Source organism: Ambystoma mexicanum, chromosome 6p (assembly GCF_040938575.1).
Source record: "Ambystoma mexicanum isolate Mex_15411 chromosome 6p, UKY_AmexF1_1, whole genome shotgun sequence".
In the NCBI taxonomy this organism is placed as follows: domain Eukaryota; kingdom Metazoa; phylum Chordata; class Amphibia; order Caudata; family Ambystomatidae; genus Ambystoma; species Ambystoma mexicanum.
Window position 1 is genome coordinate 1471384847 of NC_090935.1, and position 20998 is coordinate 1471405844.

A 20998-nucleotide genomic window follows, 5' to 3' on the forward strand; every position below is an offset into this window, starting at 1 on the left:
TTTTATTTTTATTTATTTCAAGATGGCTTTCGTCAACGTATATTGCAAGGTTAGTTAATTTGCGCTGCAATCCAATTTTCGTCTGATCAATCAGGATCACATCATCTGCATACAAAAGTCGCGGGATGATGGTTTTTCCTATTTTCGGCGGAAAGGTCCTGATTTTTGCTTCAGAGTGTTGGAAATCGCCCAAGAATGCAATAAATAGGACTGGTGCCAGGGGACAACCCTGTTTAACCCCTCTATTGACCTTGATTTCCTCTGACAAAGTTCCTTGTTGGTTTAGCTTAACTCTTATGGTGGTTTGCGAGTGAAGCGCTTTGAGTGGCTCAAGTACTGCTTGGGGGCAATTCCAGGTGTGTAATTTCGACCACAGCATGTTCCGGTCTATTTTATCGAACGCTTTTGACAGATCGACGAAAGCTAAGTAGACCTTGGGTGCCCCTTCCTTCACTTTTGCTTTAGTACCAACACTTATTACTTTTCAGAAGCAGAGGAAAACACCATTCAAATATAGTAAAGCAACTTGAACATGTTTAGAGGGGCAGAATACAACTCAAGCGAAGCATGAACTTAATGACATTTTGTAACTTCTGTCACGTATATACAGTTACCACATTAATGTCTTTAGCATGTAAGTACTTTTACACTCGTTATACTTTCAAGACAGAATCCTTATTTTTTTTGTATTTGGTTTACTGAAAAACTTTACAAAGTACAAAAAAGGCAAGTGTAGGGAACAGCAAACAGGGCAAAGCACAAAGGATGAAGAAATAATATTTATAATGTAGATAAGTAAAATATCTACCAGGTTCATAACTTTGAATGACAAAACATGTAAAACATTGACAGCTATTTGCTTTGTTTTCCCCCTTCCTCTATACTTTTCCTTCGCTTGGTTTGCATTCTTCCCCTTTATTAAATATATTCCAAGAATGTTTGAACGCTGCTACAGCCATAGCTGAGATTCTCACTGCATTCAGCAGTCTTTTGCACAACTCTTTCACCACAAACACACCACGCAACTCTATTTTCTTTCTAAAATATACATATCTTTCTCAGTTTAAAGCCTCACATTCCATGAACAAATGATCGATTGATTATATCGACCCTTTCCCTTTGCAGAGTCTACACCATGTTTCAGTCGGATCTATTAATCCACGCCTTATCAAGATCTCCCTTGTGGGGAATAAGTTCCAGCGCAACCTCTTGATGAGTGAACAATGATTTCGGTTTTGAAATTGGTTCAAATAAGGTGCTCTCTCTCCTATAGACTTCTGCTTGTGGGACAAATGACTAAGGCAAGAGTAACTGTGGAATGAATTGATGGTATTCATCCAGTCCCACTTATACAGCCCCTTCTTGACGTTCTCCAGATTGTACCTCAACACTTCACTGTCAAGGCCAATGTCACTTAACAGATTCACAATTAGCTCTTAACTTTCCCAGAAACATATCGCCATTGTGTGTTATGTCCTTTCTTAGTTTTATGGGGAGACTCATGACCATGTACAAGTTATCAGTATTTGCCAATATAATATTTTGATAAAGGGACAGGCTTTGCCACTTCACACAGACTTTTAAAGAAGAGACCCAGCTCATAGCGGATCCCAGGACACAGTTTGGGACCCTCAAAACCCATCTCCACATTTTCCCCTCAATTGTGTCCAGCCAGGTGTTTAATTTGTCATTCCATAACTCTATGCCATATGTAAGCTTTGGAACCACCTTCTCTTTGAAAAAATTGAATTGCCGCTTTTGTCCACTTGTAGTAATTGGTTGGTTAGTGTCTTCACCTTCATACCAAGGTGGTCTTGTATTTCTTTTATTTGCGGTTTTGAGTTGAAGAGAAAGCCCCAAAATGTTAAGCTTGTTACTCCTCCCACAGGTTGATCATCGAATTTCTATTTACTCAAGCTATGGGTCCTGCCCTTCGAGAGTTCCAGAATTTTTGTTTTTGATGGATTTATTTTGAGACCGTTGATTGTTGCATATTTAGAAAAAGCACACAACAACCTACTGATTCCAACTCATGAACAAAGAGGAGGAAATCGTCAGCGTATGAAAGCCATGCTGATTTTACTGCCCCCGGCTTAGAACGATCAAACCGGGTGAATCAAAGTCTGGCCCAATGTCTGATACATAAGTTATTAAGGCATGGGGCCCCAAACCTGAACTTACGGTAATTCTCCGGGATAGGTTTCCTAATTGATCGAGGCGTATGTAGATGCCCGAGTTGTCATGCAAAGCAATGATCAGACTTAATAGGCCCCAAGGCAGGCCCCATTTTTCCAGCTTTGCCCAATTTCTTGAATGGTCTACCTGGTCAAAGGCTGCTGAGACATCTACTGAGGCTATAAATGCACTGAATTTCTGTGTCCCCTTAGTTCTGCCCTGAACTCCCTAATTATACCCCGCTAATATTGGTTGAGTGGCCCCGCCAGAAAACCGTTCTACCTGTCGACGCTGCTCAATCCTCGCGATGTCGTAATATGAGGGTGGCAAAAATGTTGCTTTCTACGTCCAACTGAGGGATGGTCTGTAGTTTTTCGGGTTCCATTCATCACCTTTCTTGAAAATGGGAACCACATACGCAGACTTCCAAGATTCCAGAACCAAGCTGCTGTCCATTATGCTTGAGAATAAGAAGGAAAGGACCACCGATAATGTGTTGGGGTCGTTCTCTAGGAGAACGTAAGTCCACTTAGTCCAGGAGCCTCTGAAGCCTTTGACTTCTTGATCATTGCTCTTATTGACTCTGGATCCACTTCAAGATTGTACTCCATTTGAGGAGTACAATTCAAAACGATTATCCCACACACGGACACTGCATTCAACTGAAAAATTGACTTGGTTTGTTCTAGTGTGTTCACGGTTGCCCAGTAAGTGGGTATCTTTGTTAGTCAAATTTCTGAGCACACCCGCAAGCATCTCTCTGCTCTACAGGGGTCAAGTCCTACAAATTGAAGTGTGGGGACTCAAACGCAAAGGGATGTGACGTCACCAGAAATGTGCATATCAAGGGGAAATATGCACATTACATTAAATTGGCTTTGCATAACTACCCAAATTGTACAGGACGAATGGCATTTGCCTTTCATAAAATCAACACACACAAAGCCAAGACAGGATATTGTCTTCTAATCGTGTTTTTGAAAACGTTAAAAGGAGTGCATGTTTTAAACTCCAAAAACCAATACAAATGTTTTCCCTGGGACTTGCAGTACTGAAATGGGATATTCCACCTTTAGTTGCTTGTGATTTTTCATCAGGTTATACAGTGCAGTGGTGAAGTGTACAGCCTACAAACCTGAAGCCTGCGGTTTAATCCCTGAGGGCGTCATAAATTCAAAGAAGACATCCAAAGTTTCTCTTTTAGCTGGGGGGGAGGGAGGAACTGAGTCCACCCTCTGAATAAAGTGAGTGGGTGGGTGGATTCCATCCCCCCTTGCGTGTACCCTCGACTTGAGCCCTGCTGTTCTAGAGTTGCTCTATAATGTTTGCAGACATTTCTGTACTCTGGTGTCAATACTCTAGATCTATTTTTCTCAAATGGATCTCCCTTGCTGTCCTCCATCTGTCTCAAGTTTTTCGCAACTCCGTTTTCTTTATCGCCATATGCTCATTATATTTATGAGTGTTCTAGGATTTCTTTTCCTTCCCTGGTGTTTTCCCTTGAGTCATGGACTTCTGGGCACAATTTTGTATGGTGTCTGAATAATTTCGAACTCCAAAACACTCCCACTTCCTCTCATATGAGCTAGCTGTCCTCAACCTCGATATACCTTGGTTGAATGTGGTCATATTTTCCATTGACCATTTCACTCTATTACCTCCACTATTTGCTGTGAGATCTTTTAGGGAACTAGACTCTACTGCTGAATAGCTTATCTCAAACTCGGTTCATATCATGCTGTGATCGCTGCAGATAGTCGGAACCACTTCAAAGTCTGCGCAAATGTTAACTAGTGTATTATCTGCAAAGACATAATCGAGTACCGAAGTGCGTGTTGCTCTCTCCTATGTGTGCGTAGGCTTCCCTGACACTGTATCAAACTTGTTAAACACGTGCAGACCTAGGGACATCATTGACAACACCCCTGCAGATGCTATGAAGTTGAGAGGGATGGGGTCAAAAACAACATTGGCAATTGGAGTTAAAGTCCCCTGCCACCAATACAAGGCCACCTTCAAGACAATTTCCAAGTTAGGATACACTCTTCAATTTGGCCCAAGAAAACATCCACCCCCCCTATGCCAATAGATATTCATTAAAATAAAATGTGGTAGTGGCTTCTTGTTCTTTAGTACTACCGCTAGGATCCCAAAAGGCATTTTATGAATCTGCTCAACTTCCAATCCCTGGCCTGTACGAATTGCAATCATTAATCCACCAGAGGGCCTTCCCACCTCCCCGGCCCTTGCGCTTGAAAGAACATTTCATAACGGTCTATTACAGGGCATGCTGACAGCCAAGTTTCCAGAAGAAATTGACACGTGCAACAGGTCAGTCAATCCCAGGCCTCTTTGTTGCCATGTAGATGAACAAAGCCTCAGGAGTTCCATGAGACAAGACTCGGCCTCATTACTGAGAACCCTCCCCCTTAGCCTTGTCACCCCCCCCCCCCCACCCTCGATATCCTTTGGCCTGCATTGTTACGCCGTTTGCAGCATTACACCATTATCCGTGGTCCCAATCATTCCTATAACCACCGGTCAAAAAAAGTTTTTGGAACCCACCCATTCATAGGGGATTCCAACAGTGTCATTCTTTCAATTGTGAAGCCCATTGCATTTTATTTGGGGCATTCTGCAAAACACAGTCCCATAAACAGAATGAAAGTAAATAACACATTTGATGACGGATATCTGGGTAAATGAATCCTCTCAATATCTGGGGAGGAGATTGTTCTTAACGTTTAGATCTCCGAAAAAATGGTCAGCACATTCAATCTATTTAGGCACACATCTACCCCACAATCCTGCATACAAGACAATACAACTTTAACGTCAAAGTGAGTTTCGGGCATGGAATGAGCACCTTGGAAGACGTAGGGGAGATTATCCCTCTGCTTGCTTGAGGAGTGATAGTCAGTTGCCTAGGTACCCTCCAGGCCCAATAAACAGTCTTCTCATTGCTTGGGGTCCCCTCTGGAGCTTTCTGTAGACCCGGCAATGGTTGATTAGGACCGGTTGGAAAGCAGGGCTTATTTTCTCAATCACTTCTCAAAAATGGAGGGTCTTGTGGAGCCGGCTCCATATAACAAAGTGGTTTACTACTTCATCCATAACACTCTGGTCTCTGCTTAAAACCTTACGGCCTTCTATGACCCCCATGATGTCTTCCATTTAGTTGGCTATGGTCAATGAGAATCTTCAGCCAGTTCTCCTTTGCTGTGATCCTAATAAATGTTTCATGTCAGGACTTCTCCATATGGCAAGTGTTGCCTGAAGTAATTCCATATTTTACTGGACAGTAAAGTTTCTCATACAGACCGTCCACGTCCACATTCACTTTAGATGGACCGGACCCTCCTCTGACCTTGGTTTGCAGTTCTCGCTGCCCCTTTGATTATTTCTGTAAACATGACCGGCCTTCTGTTCTAAGGCTTCTTGGAGCTTTTTGTGCACCAGAGTCTCTGTCCGCCTTAACTGTGGCAGACGTTCTCCCTCTATCTGGCCCACGTTGTTGCGGCTACTCCAACTTGTCTGCCTTACTGCTTGCAGATTTGTTCAAAATCAGTATTTGATGCTCTGGTAATGTGTTACTTTGTTGGTGACTAATGGATAACAAATTCTGAGTAAGTTTCAACCACTGTATCCGATTAGACTCCCATGTCTCTCTTGGATATTCCAATTGGCGTCAATTGAGCCCCCTCGGCCTCATTGGGATTAGCCCTTTCTAGATGGATCGGGGCCTTCAATCGACTTGTAACCTCCATCGGATGGTCCCCCTAAACCTCCTGCCTCAGAATGATTTGCTTTCTTTTACAAGTGGGGCCGTTCAACAACTCCCTGATGGGCAGATTTTGCAGAAATGTCCTTGAGGAGGCATTTTTCTTTGTAGGGCGTCTGATTTTTTTATTCATGGTGGAGACTTTGTGCTTGCTGCAACACTATCTCAGTAGGATTTTTTACTGGCCCCTCTGCTTCCTTCGTAGCGAATTCAATTCCATGAATCCATTTTTTTGGGGGGTGGTTTTGGGGGACATGCCAGGGGCTCTACCGCCTCTCTTTTGGAGTCTGCGTCGTCCTATAATGACGGGGCCTTCACAGTAATGAGGACGCAATGGCATTGATGGAAGGGCTGGTATTACTGGACACATCAAATCTCCCATGATGTCCAATTTTCATGCAATGGCGTCCAGGTAGTTTGTGTGACCCTTCGTTTCCTCGTAAACATTGTCATATAGAGCAACAAAAGATCTTAAAACCATGTTCAGTGCTGGAATTGTGGGCAATGTCAGACTGATCCGTTCGTCCACGTCCAACAGAGTGTGGCGTAGCTCTGGCTCATCATTGAACGAATTACAGGTTTTTTGCTCCCGTGAATGTTGGTCGGCCTGCTCTTGATTTGTTCAGTATATTTGTAAGAACAGTGGGTGAGCTTATTTTTTATTAGTAGTGTGTGTGTATATTTATTTACGACATACAATAACAGGATTCATTTATTAAACACATAAAACATCTAATGTAACAATTATTGATAAGGGCAGAATATTAAAGTTTTCCTTATCAACCAACAGGTACATCTGCCTAACATGTCGTTGCCACAGAAATTACATTCCAGCCGACTGTCTACATCCGACATGGGGATTTAAAACTCCAAGGGTCAGCTCTCTATTAGCAAACAGTAAACCGAGCAGAACAGGCGTGCATTTTTGCTGACCCTACTATCAAAAGCAACACACCCATTCAAAGCCTGCTGTCAGAAGATTTGGCATACTCAAATCCTTTTGGAGGTTGTCAGCCACCATGTAATCAGCCGCCAAATCATTAAGATGGATATATATGTAAATTGATTCTCACTCGCCAACCATAAAAATGTGTTGATGGGAACACAAACCATTGAGAGATGTGGATTTAAATATGGGTGTATTCAGCATTGCAAATTACAAGTAAGTTTTTTGAAAGCTGCATCTCCAAAGATTTAAAAGTAAATAGTTCCATAGGGATCTTGGTTTGAGACATTTGGAACAACAACTGGAAAATTCTACATCACTTTTGGAGGGAACCAACATGCAGGACATATATTACAATGAACAGGAAATCTAATAAAACAAGAAAAATGAATTGTAGCATTGAACATACGCTCTTGGAGCTGTGTGGATTTTGTTTCGAAACCAAAGTTGATCAAAACGAGGCAATTGATTTGCCATTGTGATGACCGTAGACTGTTCAAAGGTCTCCCAATTATTTATTCAACATAATCTTGAGCACAAACCATAAAACATGTTAATGCCTAGACTCTTAATTCAATAATGAAAAAATGTTTTGTGTGAAGCCAATGAACAAAGTAAATGTAAGTGTGCATTGCATGAGTGAACAGTTTCCGTGTTTGTGCGTATATTCACAGTATGTTCAGCAACGTTGTGCGCCAACGTCAAGACCAGGAGTTTTGCATAACAGATATAGCAGCTGATGTCACAAGCATGGCAGTGTTCGGGAATTAATTGCTGCCAGGAAACATAACAGGTTGATCGCGCTTGAGATTGCATTCTCACAATATGGGGGATGGGAACAGGTACAGTTCACAGATATTAATCTTTGGAAATGTAAGTGATGCTCAGCGAATAAAATAATACATTGATGTATGGTGCCATAAGAATGTTGTTAAGATTGGATGAACACGTGAGTGAACCATTCCTTTAAATAAGGGAAGTTATATGACATTTTTTAGGGCATGATGCCGACGGCTGGCCTCTCAGAGTTAGACATGACTCATTTACTTGACAGGTCAGCCTGTTTTAGAGTGAAAAGTATTGATTTAAACTGCATAAATGTGTACCCATTTGTCAATATCTGTAATACTATTGGTGTACTGATGACAGCTGTAAGAGGCTATTAATGACAAAATATCTGGTAGAGAAGGAAGGGCAATCTAGAGTATGAAAATATCAATACAGGATTACGGTTAACAAAAAGTGATGCACATGGGGTGTCTTTAAATAACACACTTGTTTGTCCTTTCATTAATTGTTGGCAAAGTCAGAAAAGTATTAGGGAGAATGTTCATTTCTATGCCAATTTCCTTTAACCTTAGAGACAGTCAGCTCTTTTGTTTGACTCAGGGCTTTTTGAAAATTGTACTCCCGAGTGAGTGGGACCTTTTTCTCACTCATGTGTTTTCGGACTATGATTTTCTATGTTCCTTACTGTTTAATGGAGTCTGGTAAACGCCATAGGTATCTGCTTTTGCATTGTGACACACAGCACCTGTTGTGCAGTGCCAATGAGAAGTCCCTTGGACTTCTCTTAATGTTCAACTACATTTCCGTGGGTGAACTACTGTTCCCAAGAATAGTAAGATGACCCCAGTCTTACTTACCTTTACTTTATGGGTCCAGCACATACGACCCTATGTGGAGTGCTGAGGGGTGGGGGGCTACATAGTAATTCCTTTAACCAATTCTCATGTAACATTTTGTTACACTAACTAGTGGCAGTGGCAGTGGTTTCTTTTTTACTACCTAGTGACCTGTATCTGCGGGCTGATACCTCAGCTGCAGTGCTGCACTCAAGAGTGACCTTTTTTCCCAAAATGACCCCCGTCTTCTTTTTTCGCCATTACTTGTTAGTTAATTCCTTCTAGACTTGTACTCTGTTTGCATCAGGTTTGAGTCCTTTGTGTAGTTTGCCTTTGGCGGGCTTTAGCCCTGAAGCACGCCCAGGCTCCAGTGTGTCTGGAAAGGCAGAAAGTGAGGGAAGGTCCCGAAACTTCCCTGTCCTTTGTCTCTAGGTGTGTCCGAGTGAAATCAGTTCCTATTGGCCGGCTGGCTGTCCTGAAAGTACAGCTACCTTGCTGTGTGATTGACAGCCTAAGGTTGTGAATGAATGGGAACTTGCATAAAAAGCGAGGTTTTTGGGACTAAGAGCAGAGTCAACCACTGGGAGACAGAATCCGAAGCAGAGAACGAGGGAACGCCAGCAGCACCCTGCTGGATCGCGAAGTGCCCGGTGAAGCCCCGTAGCTGTGCAGAGTCCGTTTTTGAATTTACAGGCGAGACCGGCAAAGGACAACTTTCTCTCTTAGGCTGGTGGGACCAACTAAACTCGAGAAACTATGTTGGCACAACCCCTGTCTTGCTGTGACTTTCCAAGGCTGCAGAAGCCCAATACCTGGGGGAGGGGGGGGGGTACCTCGACCACCCGTGAGTGTAAAGTCCAAATCTGGCTAGATCATTGTAGGCATCCAGAGGATCCTACAGAAGCAAGAAATCCGTGTCCAGAGACCCCTCACAAGAGTCCAGGACTGAGGGATCAAGGAAATGTTAACCAGAGCTTTTTGTTTTTTCATTGGCGCTGAGGAAAAGGTGCCAAAACCACAAGGAGCTGGTGAATTGACGGAAACCCATAGCTGCAGAGTCCATCTCTCGAGTGCTGCCCAGGAGCACACCAAACGTCCTCCCTTTCATCACCACGACCAACGATCAGGAACAAGGGTCTACTGCATTGCATCGTGAAGGCAACCAGCTTGGACACTTTCTTCAATTTCAAGGTACTGTGGGGCTTGGGGTATTTTATCCTTTTGCCATTTGGGGTGCTTCCTATCTTTGGAAGTGCGTTTAAAGCCAACACAAAGTTGACCTCAACTTACCTGCATTGGCCTTACAGCTTGTGCTTCCTAAAGGTGACTCCTCTTGAGTTGCTGTGATTTCTCTTTTGAACACGACTATTTAAGAACATCTTTCTAAGAAGAGAATCAGAAATGTGACTTTATCCATTGACTTTGGCTGTCCTGGCTCCCTAAAGTCCTATTTCTGAACCCATTAACTTTGGCAGTGCTTGTTCCCTTACAAGTCTCCCACACCAACAAAATGCCCAGATTGCTCTGAAGCCTACTCCTGACCAGTTTTTAGAAAGTGTCATTCCACTGTTCTCTTTCAGCTCAGTGTATCAATAAAACACCACGCACTCACTCAGCCCCATACCCCCTGCCCCTCCAAAGGCCTCCCGCCACAGCCACATTTCTAGAAGTATGTATCATGGTAATTTTTTCCATGCCTCCTGGATGCCCACTGAAGTCTCTGCTTCCTGAACGGATGTTGCTCCTCTGTAATGAAAGTATTAATGTTATGTACGATTTCCACATTTATGATCAATCTTCCCGACTTGTCAACCCCAGAACTTTTTTGCTTGAACTCAGTAACTATTTTACCTTGTCCCTAGGTGAAGGGAAATCATTTTCCTCCCTCTCACCTAGTCTTTTACTCTTTTTATGCGTGACCTTTTTATGTTTCTTCATAGTGTATGGTTGAAGTTAGTTTCCTACAACTTCTGGGCTTAGGCTGGATTGTCCTTTTGGGCTCCCCTGTCAATTTAACGTTCTTGTACTTGGGTGAACTACTGTTCCCAAAGAGGGATGTTCCTCCCTTTTACTACAAGTGAGCCAGCACACTCCACCTTATGTGGAGTGCTATTGGGATGCAATGCATCTCCTTTCTTACATACCTGGTAACATTTTGCTACAATTGTGAGTTAACATGAATGCCTGGTGGCAGTGGTTTTACCCTTTTGGCTTTTAATCTATTGCTCGCAGACTGTTAATTCAGCCTCAGTAATGCACAGAAGGACCACCATTGCGCTAAAATGGTGGGCGTCTTTTTTTTCGCCATTTCTTGAGTGCTTGCTGTTTGAGGTCCTCCCCTGCCATTCTAGGTGGGAATGACCTTCAGAGAGAATCCTTTGGATTCCCCACCCAGGCTCCAGAGTGTCTGAGAAGTCAGGAAGCAAGGGAGTAGTCCAAAACTCTGCAGCCCTTCGTCTTCCACCTGGCCTGAAAGGAACCAACACCCAGTGGGGGGCTGGCTGTTCTGATTAGACAGCCAGACCACCCCTTTCTGTAAAATGCAGGGGGAGAATGCAAATGGTGTGCTTTAGTTCCTGTTAAATACTCAACCGCGACCCAGAGCCTGGTGAGATCCACTAGACTCAAGACTACCTGCATTTTGAGACATCCCTTGGCATGCTGTGAACTTGCCGGGCTGCAATACCCCAATAGCCTGGGACCTCGAGCCATTGTGCATTGCAGTCTTCCAAATCTTTCTGAAACTTTGGGGGCATCCTGCTGGACCTCCAGAGACTTCACTTGAGTCCTTGAAGTCCGGATTAGCGATGAGAATCCGACCAGCGATATTCAGTCTTCTCCTGGCTCCAGAAAAGTGTGCCAAGAAGGCGCCACATCCAGCTGTGAAGAAACTCCTGCCTGAAGCCTTCCCCGTTGATCCCTGCTGCAAAATCCCTGCCAGAGTCCAGCCTTCAGTATTCACAACAAGGAATTAATCTATGGGTTTTTGGCTGCAGATCCGGAAGACATCCTACTGCAAACTCTTCTGTGCGGGGGTATTACTTATCTTAAGCCTTTTGTGATTCCTGTGAAGCTTTGGGGGTGAGACTAGTGATTGGGAGTCATCTAGCTCGCCCAGGACCATTGATGGAATCCCTCTAGGGTGTCTTCTCCGAGGTCCCTAAAGTGAACTACTTACCCGTTTTGAAGAGACCTTCCTACACCTGTGCCTATCCCGACTTGTCTGTTGGCCACTAGAGACCTAGTGACCTCCTCCTGCCACTGAGAACACTCATGTTCTACGAATAGGGAAGGGCTTCTATAGTTTGGGCCTTTTGCCTAGTAAATGCAACACGTGTTTGAAAGTGACTTACTTGTAAAGAGTTGGTTGGTAACTGTCCCTCTGAAATCTGAGCAGTTACAAAAAGTTCTTGCTATCTGTGTTCAGCAATTCTGAAAAGAATATATAAGGTTATTTTACTCACCTGTGAATTGGTTCCCCCACTTCCCAAAAGTAAGGACGTTGGCTTCACCCAACTATTTCTTTCAGAATATAAGTGTTTACGTTCACCAAATGGGTTTTGCTTCCCCAAACCTGCTGTATAGCCGGTCTATAATAGGTCTGCCTTGTGTTTTATCTACCTTGAATAGATGTGTGCAATTCTTAAGCCAGTGTATTGTGGGTTTTACTAACTTTGGTCTGCCTTGTGCCTTCCTACTAAGAGACATTGCTTACCTCATTCTGGGTTCCACTGATAAGAAAAGCGACTGTAATAGTTTATTACAGCCTTGGGTCTTACTAACCTAGTATACATGAGGGTTATCCTAAATGTATCTACAGGTTTAAACTGCTCCATGAATTTGTGTTACGCCATTCAGAAAAGTATCCTGGCAACAGGGTTGGTTTACTAAGTGATTTCTTAACTGAGTGTCACTGCGTGACTGACGGGGTCTACTACCATGCCTTGCAAATTCTCAAAAATCCCACTGCCCGGCAGGGTGAGTTCCTTTGTTCATGCACTCGACCTAAGAGAAATGCACTCGCCCAATGGTGACTGGAGACAAAACATTTAGCATTATTTTCTGCAAAATGGTGCCTATTGCCATAGGCACACTTCATATTTTGCACAATGCTGCAACTGAAAGGCCAGCCATGCACACAAACTTGTATTTGCCATTTACTGCAAAAAAAGTTTGTTTGCAGTAAATGTAAAAAAGGTTTCAAACCTCCCCATACTTGCCAGCAAGGTCTACTACCATGCAAATGGTACTCGTCCTTCATAAAATCTCAATGCGAATGGGCTAGTCGATTTTGCAAGCCCTGATCTACCCTTGACTTACTGTAAAGTAATCTAAAAGTAAGTTTTGAACAGTTGTATTCTATTCTAAATGTGTATGATTAGATCTGACTTGCCTAGAAATACTGTTAGTGATTCTGAACAAGGTCAAATGCTTTGGTCTGTGTGCCTTCAAGCATTGTGTGTGTTTTTATATTTTGTTTATGATTCTATAACAAAGTACTTCGCCACCAAGATGCATCCTGGCCTATTTCTATTTATAATAAACCTTTACTTTTTTATTATACTTCTGGGTGTGTTTCTGTTGAAGCATTTGTATGCTACAGGTTCTTTGTACTTTCCTACAGCTCTCTCTCATTTCTAAGATAGGTCTGGGTGCTCTATGCTACTAAATACGGAGATGGTACAGAATGGAGTTTTGTACCGTTCAGTACAAAACTCCATTGGTTTCACTAAGCCCTTAGTTTGACTTCAGAAAAACTGTCCTAACACTTAAGAAGGCTGAATCATGCATATAACTCACAAACGTTTCCTGTCCAAAACTGCAATAGGAACATTCCCGAACCACAGCAACACCACAATGGACACAAAATGATCAGAGAATTACGACAGCTAAGCCATAGTGCGCCCAAGTTTCCACCTCTACAATATCTGCTTAGTGGGCAAGGGCTTTGAATTGCCCACACGCAGTCATGTAGCAAATAAACACCTAAATATATCGCCAAAAGAGGGATTATCAACATCAGATTAGAAGCAGCAAGCACAAGACACTAGTCAATGAAGTCAGAATAGCTATGTTGAGATGTTGTTCTGTGAACAAGGTTTTGCAATGCAAAGAAGAATTGGGTATACAAATGAACAGAAGGAAATATTAAAAGTAAGTCTGTTCTCAAAAACCAATTGTTATCAATACAGGAAAGATGTAATCACCCTTGCCTGCTTGAAGAAATGTCTTTCCTGCACGGACAAAACCTCAGACCGCAACAAAGCTCCTGCAGTCAGGTCTAGTTCCATTAGACCTTTTAAGCTTGGCCTGTTGGCCGTATTGGAGCTGTGGGGAATCTGCAACAGAACAGATGGGAAAAGGTTGCACCTTGACCTGGAACCCTCGCATTCAGAATTTGGTGAGGGGTCAGAAATGAGACATACACCAAGTTCCAGTTCTCAATGTTTGCAATTTTTGTTAAAAGAAAAGAGGGGTGAAATAAACGCCCATCTGTGTCCATCCTAACGAGAATGTTCCTACCAAGCTAAACTAAAACTAAAGAAAGATTACCTTGTGTCCAAATGTATCTGACCCTTACACTAACACAACAAAAGTGTACAAGGTAAATGCATCTGATTTCAGTTCAACAAAACAGTGCAAAAGTTCAAATGTATAATTCTCACAAAGTACTTCTTGTGACCAGGGTTTGATTCCCTTCCCCATTTCAATTCAGGAAAACCCTTGAAAAAGGTTTGAATGCTACACAGTTCTATTCAACACAAAATGTCTTTTCCATCCAATACATCCTTCCACTTGGCAAGATAAAAGTATTTTACAAAACACTTTAAAAAACCAAGGCAATCGTTTTCTCCTCAAAGTATTCTTCCCAGGATGTAAGGCAGATCTAAGAATGTCACAATTATTCTTCCAGTGGAATACATTTTGTCAGGACAGCCCAACAAATGTCTTGTGATGCACCAGTTTGTCAGGATGATAAAAGTGAACAGTTTCTTTCCACAAAACTATTGCCACAACCACATTTCTTCAAAGGAACGGTTTCTTTCTTGGTATATTCGCCTTCCAGAACCAACTACAACTGATCCCTTTCCTGGTTTACTCGTCTTCCAGGAAGACAAAAACTCCTACAACTGCCATTGATCACTTCCATTCGTGGCAATATTTGTTCCAACGTTAATAAATAATAATAATATGGCATTTATATAGCGCTACGAACCCTCGGGTATCTGAGTGCTGCTTATTATTACCCACGGTGTGTGGTGCTCATTTATCGACCTCGGAAGGATGAAAGGCTGAGTTTGGCCCTGCCGGGATTCGAACCTGCCCCTCCCACCCCCCAGGCTCTGCACGGATGTCAAAGCGAGCGCTCTACTCGCTGTGCCACTTGACCGGTTCTCCACAACAGCATCCCATGTGAGGAGGTTTGAACAATGGTTGCCCGACTTTATGGTCTCTTTACTGTTAGCAATATGGGTTACAGGTTTCTCCAAACTGTTCTCATAAAAGGAGAATTGCACCAGTTTTGCCATTTTACTACTTCTTTACGGCCTCATGTTGGTCCGACAGCATCGTTGACAGCTCTCTTAGTTGCTGCCGCCTGGCATTCTCTAGAGCTCCACCAACTCAATCAGTGCCTCAGCGTGCTCCAGCACACCCAAGTGACTCATGTCATGAGCACATCTCCTGCACAGCTGGGCTTCTCTCCCAGCTGCTGTCGACAACTGCTTCCTGCTGCAATACTCTGCAAAACCGCACACCTTCTCCTCCCGGTCGGCTTCTGCTAGCACTCTCAACCCCTGCGTTAGCTCCAACCACTTTTCGGCCACGGGTGGCCTTCCCGACTTAATCAGCCTCTCTCCCGACTGCTTCTGTCTCTGTTACTCTCTCTCAGTTTAGGTGCCTTGACATGAAACAACTAGCCCTCACAGTCCTTTTAGTAGCACCTTTGAACCTCACTAACTCTTTGTCCTCCTTCCTCGTCCCAGTACTACAGGCATTATGGATCTTGAAGTCCACAGTGGTTTTGATTCTTACATGTCTATTTAGTTCTGATGGAGTTGTGAACCGATAGTTACAGTTAGTAGAGGTTATGTGAACAGCAGTTATTTGGCTCTACTTTACAATATGCCAGCAGTGTTTCAGGGATAATAGAGGAATCAGGAGTCAAAGGGGTCACCACATCCACCCGATAGGAGTCTCTCTTCACATGATCCTCCCTCATAATACACCCTCCCACCCCCCAGTGTCAGGATCAGGTAGCGGCTGCCTTCCCCAGGCCACATGAGGAGGCCCATACCAGGGTTTACATGATGATTTCATTGGATTCATCACAATTTGCTGCAGATATCCATCTACTGCTTGGAACATTTGCCTCAAACGTTTCTTCTCACAGCAAGCCCCTACCAAAAGGCATGCAAGCCGGTTTAAATACTGTCTCATTCTAGAACAACATTCTGTGTATGTGAAAGGCTTAGTGCAAAAGGGAAAGTATTGACTGGCTCAGTTATTGCTCAGATCACCTACATATCCTATTATTTACCCAGCAGTTATCTTACTTCACTACATGGAAGCAACATTTTCAGTATAGAGCATTTGCAAAATCTGCAAAGTTCTTCACTGCAAGCTCTTACAGAGCTGAAGGTGTGAAAACGTCCTTGTTCATCACTGGCAACCTGCACCCACCTCAGACAGCTGATCTTTTGGCTATGTATTTTGACATATAATATACATCTTAATCTTCACTGTAGTTTATATTACTTCAACAAGGTCTCCTGACGAGCTGATCAGAGTCGGTTTGTCTCACTTCAGAGTGTTTGTGACCAATCCTGGTTTGGGTGAAATTCTAAGGCAACTTTTAATCAGCAGGCCATATCTGTTGAAGTCCCTCATCCTCTCCAATACCATGCCACTTCTCCCATTACCCCTTCAGCCTCGCAACAGGAAATGCTGTGACCTCACTGCTCTTCCTTCAAACTTTTGCATCATGTTGTGGGCCTGCCAAGATGAGGTGGAAGCACGACACACTAGGACTGGTTGATGCTGTGGGTCATTTGACAATGAATCATGCCAATGGGTTTGTAAAGTTAACTAACATTTTTTTCACAATGACTCCTAGCATTACGTTTATCAAAGAGCAACCGCAACATACCATTCAGCAATTCAAGCCTGGCAGAGATGTGGTCATGTCTTGAATATTTTATGGTCTATAGAGCAAACCTACCTAGAGAGCTACACAGTGGTTTACATGTGGAAGCAAGTATTGACATGGATTTTTTGGGCAGTAGAAAAGGACCTTTGGCAGAAGGGCCAGATGCTTTGCTGGGGGCTGGGTTAAGAGGATTATTTCCCCAGTCAATGCAAGAGATCACGAGAGCCTGAAACACGATACAAGTCATATGGGTTGGAGGGTTTGATATTACAGAGCGTGGCGATCTGTAGCCAGGCTGTTTGTCCAAAAAAACACAGCTATGAAAGTCCAGAGAAGTTACTGCAGACAATGAAGCCTATAGAGATGGCAGAGTCTGACTGCATTGGGGTGAATCCTTCCAGTGGCTTTTTTTGGTCAAGCCACTTGAGGACGAATTCAGTCATGGTGGGTGCGGTAAGCTTAAGGTAGGCATTCGACACCTAGGTTTGAAATCCATGTGATCGAAATCCATGTCTTTTTACCCTGTAGACTAGTCTGCTGACGCGATCCAGGATCAGTTGGAGTTTCTTAAATCGGTTATTGAGGGGTGCTCGTTACCATGCCATTCCAGTGGTTAAGATGGGAAAGGATTAGTGTTTCGACCTTGGTAAGGCTTTTCTTTTTTAACTTTGAATCACACTGAGGACCTTACTGTTTACTTCTTAATCATTTTAAAATGTGCTCATGTGCTTTCTGCAAAAATTAGACCTGGTGTGGTTTCGAACTGGGCTCGATCAACATACCAAAAGAACAAATGCTTCCCCATAAGAAGACTTTGTTCACCTCAATTTATGCAAAACAAAACAGCCTCAATCTTCAGTCAGTTTTTCAATAAAGTATACAATTAATTAGAACCAAGCAAGAACTCATGAACAGTATTAATACCCTTCAATAAAGAAATACAAAGCACATATATATGTAACATCGTCGAAATCTTTCTAGACAACCGGTTACAACAAAATCTACTGTTCACATTTATACAAATGATGTAATAATGTACTCACCGGTTTGTTGTTGCTGCTGTTGCTGTGGTTGCGTGTTGAATCCTCCAAATTGTAATCCACCTCCCAAAGTAGTCCCAAGGCCTGTGCTAGTTCCTGTTCCACCAAAGCCACTTCCAAGCCCAAATGTTTTATTCTGAGTAGCACCAAACAAACCTTAAAACAGTCAAAGAATAAAGAACAACAATGCATTTTTTCTTCTTCAAAAGCCGGATCTCACCCTTATAGATGAGGGTAAAAACGTCACGTTAAAAACTAATGGCCACACTTGCCACCTCAATTCTCAACATGCACACAGCACACAGTTTCTTTCTTGGCAGAAATCAATTAGTGGCAAGTGCACATTTTGAGTTCTGTTCTAGATAAATCTTAAACAAGGATATAAATACAATCACACCCAACTTCTGGAGTGTGCACACCTCAGGCATCTCAGGGAGAGGTTTACTCATCGAAGATTCTTGCAAGCTGCTTAAAATGTAATAAAATTTCTCAAAAAGGAGTCACCCTTAAATGCTTCATTCCTCCATTTATTTAGTTAAAAATAACACTTCAGGCAATTTACATAAACATATCATTCTATCTTTGTTACATATTTGCTAAAACAGACACTCCCTTTCCTCACGATTATGAAGTCCTCAAACTACCTGGAGACCAGCAGACTGCCACCCTCTCCAATCTGGGCTCTGCGACAGAGAAATCATTTACCCAAGTCTCTAACTCCCAATGACCTATCACTACCATTTGTAATCCATCCTCATTTTCCTTGTTCACTCTGCCGCATTGGACACCGTTGACCATTCTTACTCAATTTGATACTCAGATATCTTGAATTTGGTGGCACTTTCCTTTCAGGTGGCCACCTGGTACATGTTAAAATTCGACTTTCTTTTCTAGAAACTTCAAGGCCCCAAGGAGGACAAGGGAAAAAGACCCAGTTCAGATAGGTATCTTCAAAAAGGTCACAAATGTTCTTGCATAGAAATGATAAAAGGCAAACCTATCTAACAGTTATGGGGGGAAAAAAAAAATCAGACACATTCTCGTTATACCACACAGGTGTAGCAGATGGTGTAACCAGCTCACTGCAGACCCAACAGGGCCCAAAAGAAGAGCATCAGCCCCAAGTTTGAGAACCTGCAGGCCAGAAAGAGTTAGTTGCAGAGGGAGCCCAGAAACCAACTGCAAAAGGGTGGGCTTTGTAACTCTGCTTCTTCCAGACCCCGATAAGAACCACTAACAGCATCATGGTTTATGGCTCCAGGTACAGCTACTCCCAAGGCTTGCTACTTCAAATTCGGCCGAGGAATGGTAGGTGCATAAGCGAGTTTGTGTGTTTGGTTTATGTCCAACTATTGGTGGCGGTTGGGGGATCCAGTTGGTGTAAATGAAACTCATGACAACGCAAGTGCCCAGATGAGGGATGCCCAACAAGGAAGCAGACCATGAGAGACAGCCCACGAGGCACATAACTCAGCAGCAACAATGGGAGCACTCTGCAGGACCCAGCTGGGGGCACAGAGGTGCAGCCAGCCTGCAAGAAAACGGTCCCATGACGGAAGCACTGGCTAGAGGCGACACAGGATATCCTAGGGTGCAGATGATGCAGCAAGCCATTCGATTTTCCAGGCCAGGAAGACCTAACTTTCGATGCGTGGACCAGAAGAATGTTACCAGTGTTACACACACTGCGGGTGAGGAAGCCATGAAAAATGCAACCAGTAAAACCAGCAAGGAAGACTAAGATACAAAAAAAGCCCATCCAAGTATGCAAAGCCAAAAAAGAATCACAAGCAAAGCCAGTATAGACACATCAGGACCCTCAGCAGCAGCCAATCGCCAAACCATTATTGGAGAATTTCCATTCAGAATCCAACACTGCCCAGGTTCTTCCCACAGATATCCTGATTCATCCCACCAATAACAAGTCACGCAGCACGCAAAGATTTTGGCAAACAGTGAATCTGGTTGGACCTAAAAACCACGAAGCACACAGGGGGGAGGGGGGGATATCCGTTTTATTTCTACCATTAATAGTAATTTGGATCTTGTTAAAAAAAATCTCTTAAAAAAAATAAGTTGGTGTCAGGTACAAATCGCCTCTATCCATACCACTTGATTTAATGTCTGGTATTTGTATCAGTGAACCACTAGGTCACAGATCTCTACCCATTCTATGGTTCTATAATAGAGGTTCAGAGGTTTTACTTCCTTCCAAGTTCTTACTCCCCTCCTCAATTTCATGTTCATCTTAATTCTTCTTTGGAGCAAATCCCAAGGAACGAAAATGGTCACTTGCTTCAAACATTGTTGTAGTTATCGCAGCAGAGTTTAATGTCAAAGTCACCGAATAGTTTTTGTTTTCATCTATGGAACTCATGTTCTTATGTCTTCCGACCGTATTACTCTCAACCATGGGATGTATTGTAACAGTAACAGTTTCATGATAGTAGACCGGTTTAATATGAGACCGTCTTTTTTATCCACAATTCTCTCTTAAACTTAATTTCAGTGTCCATTTCCCAACTCCCTTTTGTCTTCTCATTTGTTTGCATTTTTCTGTTCCATCGCGAGTTTCCCTTTGGCACATTTTGGTCCGTCACTTTTGGGATTCTGCCTTTTCGTCTGAGGACTGGCTTAGGTTTTGTGACGAGGGATTCCATTATGGATTCTTGTGGAAGCGTATTTTTAAGACCATTAATTTTAGACCGGCATTCCTCCATTTTTTCGTTCAACGTCATGAAGCATACTTTGTCATTCTTTGCAGGTTTTTAACGCAAGCAAACGTCTCTTGCTACTTCGTTGGAGAAAACTTGAATTGTTCTCTTTTGTTCCGGACGTTAAATTTGTCCATCTTCATATACAGATAACTCGAGTAGTTCACGATACTTTCATCAAGTTCGCTGACTTCCTCTTCTGATGTAATCAAGTTCTTAAAATGATCTTTATCCAATATCTTATTTTTGTTGTTCTTAGGTCTCTCCATAATTTGTTTTGTACCAGAGTTTTTCATTACCATGGGTAAGGAGATTTTTCTGAGAAAACTCCTTGAACCACTGTCTTCTTGTGTCCTGTTTTTTCATATTCTTTGTCTTACAAAGATGCTTGCTTCTGCAAGTTCGATTTGTTTTCACATCGTTTTTTCTGTTAAAAAATGGAAAACTCGTTCAAAATTATTACATCTTCCGTTGTGGTTTTCTGTTTTTTCCGTTGGCTAGCTTCCATGGGTGCTAGGGGAGTGACATGCTCATGATTTGACGATTTTCCAAAGATCTCAGTTTGGGC

The 20998-nt window shown here is 42.9% G+C and overlaps 1 protein-coding gene across 5 annotated transcripts in view; it reads right to left on the reverse strand.

The window, feature by feature from the left end:
* The window catches only part of NUP54 (nucleoporin 54), a 768463-nt gene that overhangs the window by 307786 nt on the left and 439679 nt on the right, over nucleotides 1-20998 (reverse strand). For all 5 annotated transcript variants that reach the window (XM_069626313.1, XM_069626314.1, XM_069626312.1 and 2 more), the window contains one exon: nucleotides 17720-17872. In XM_069626313.1, coding sequence (XP_069482414.1) covers nucleotides 17720-17872 — 153 coding nt within the window. The remainder of the gene's footprint in view (nucleotides 1-17719; nucleotides 17873-20998) is intronic.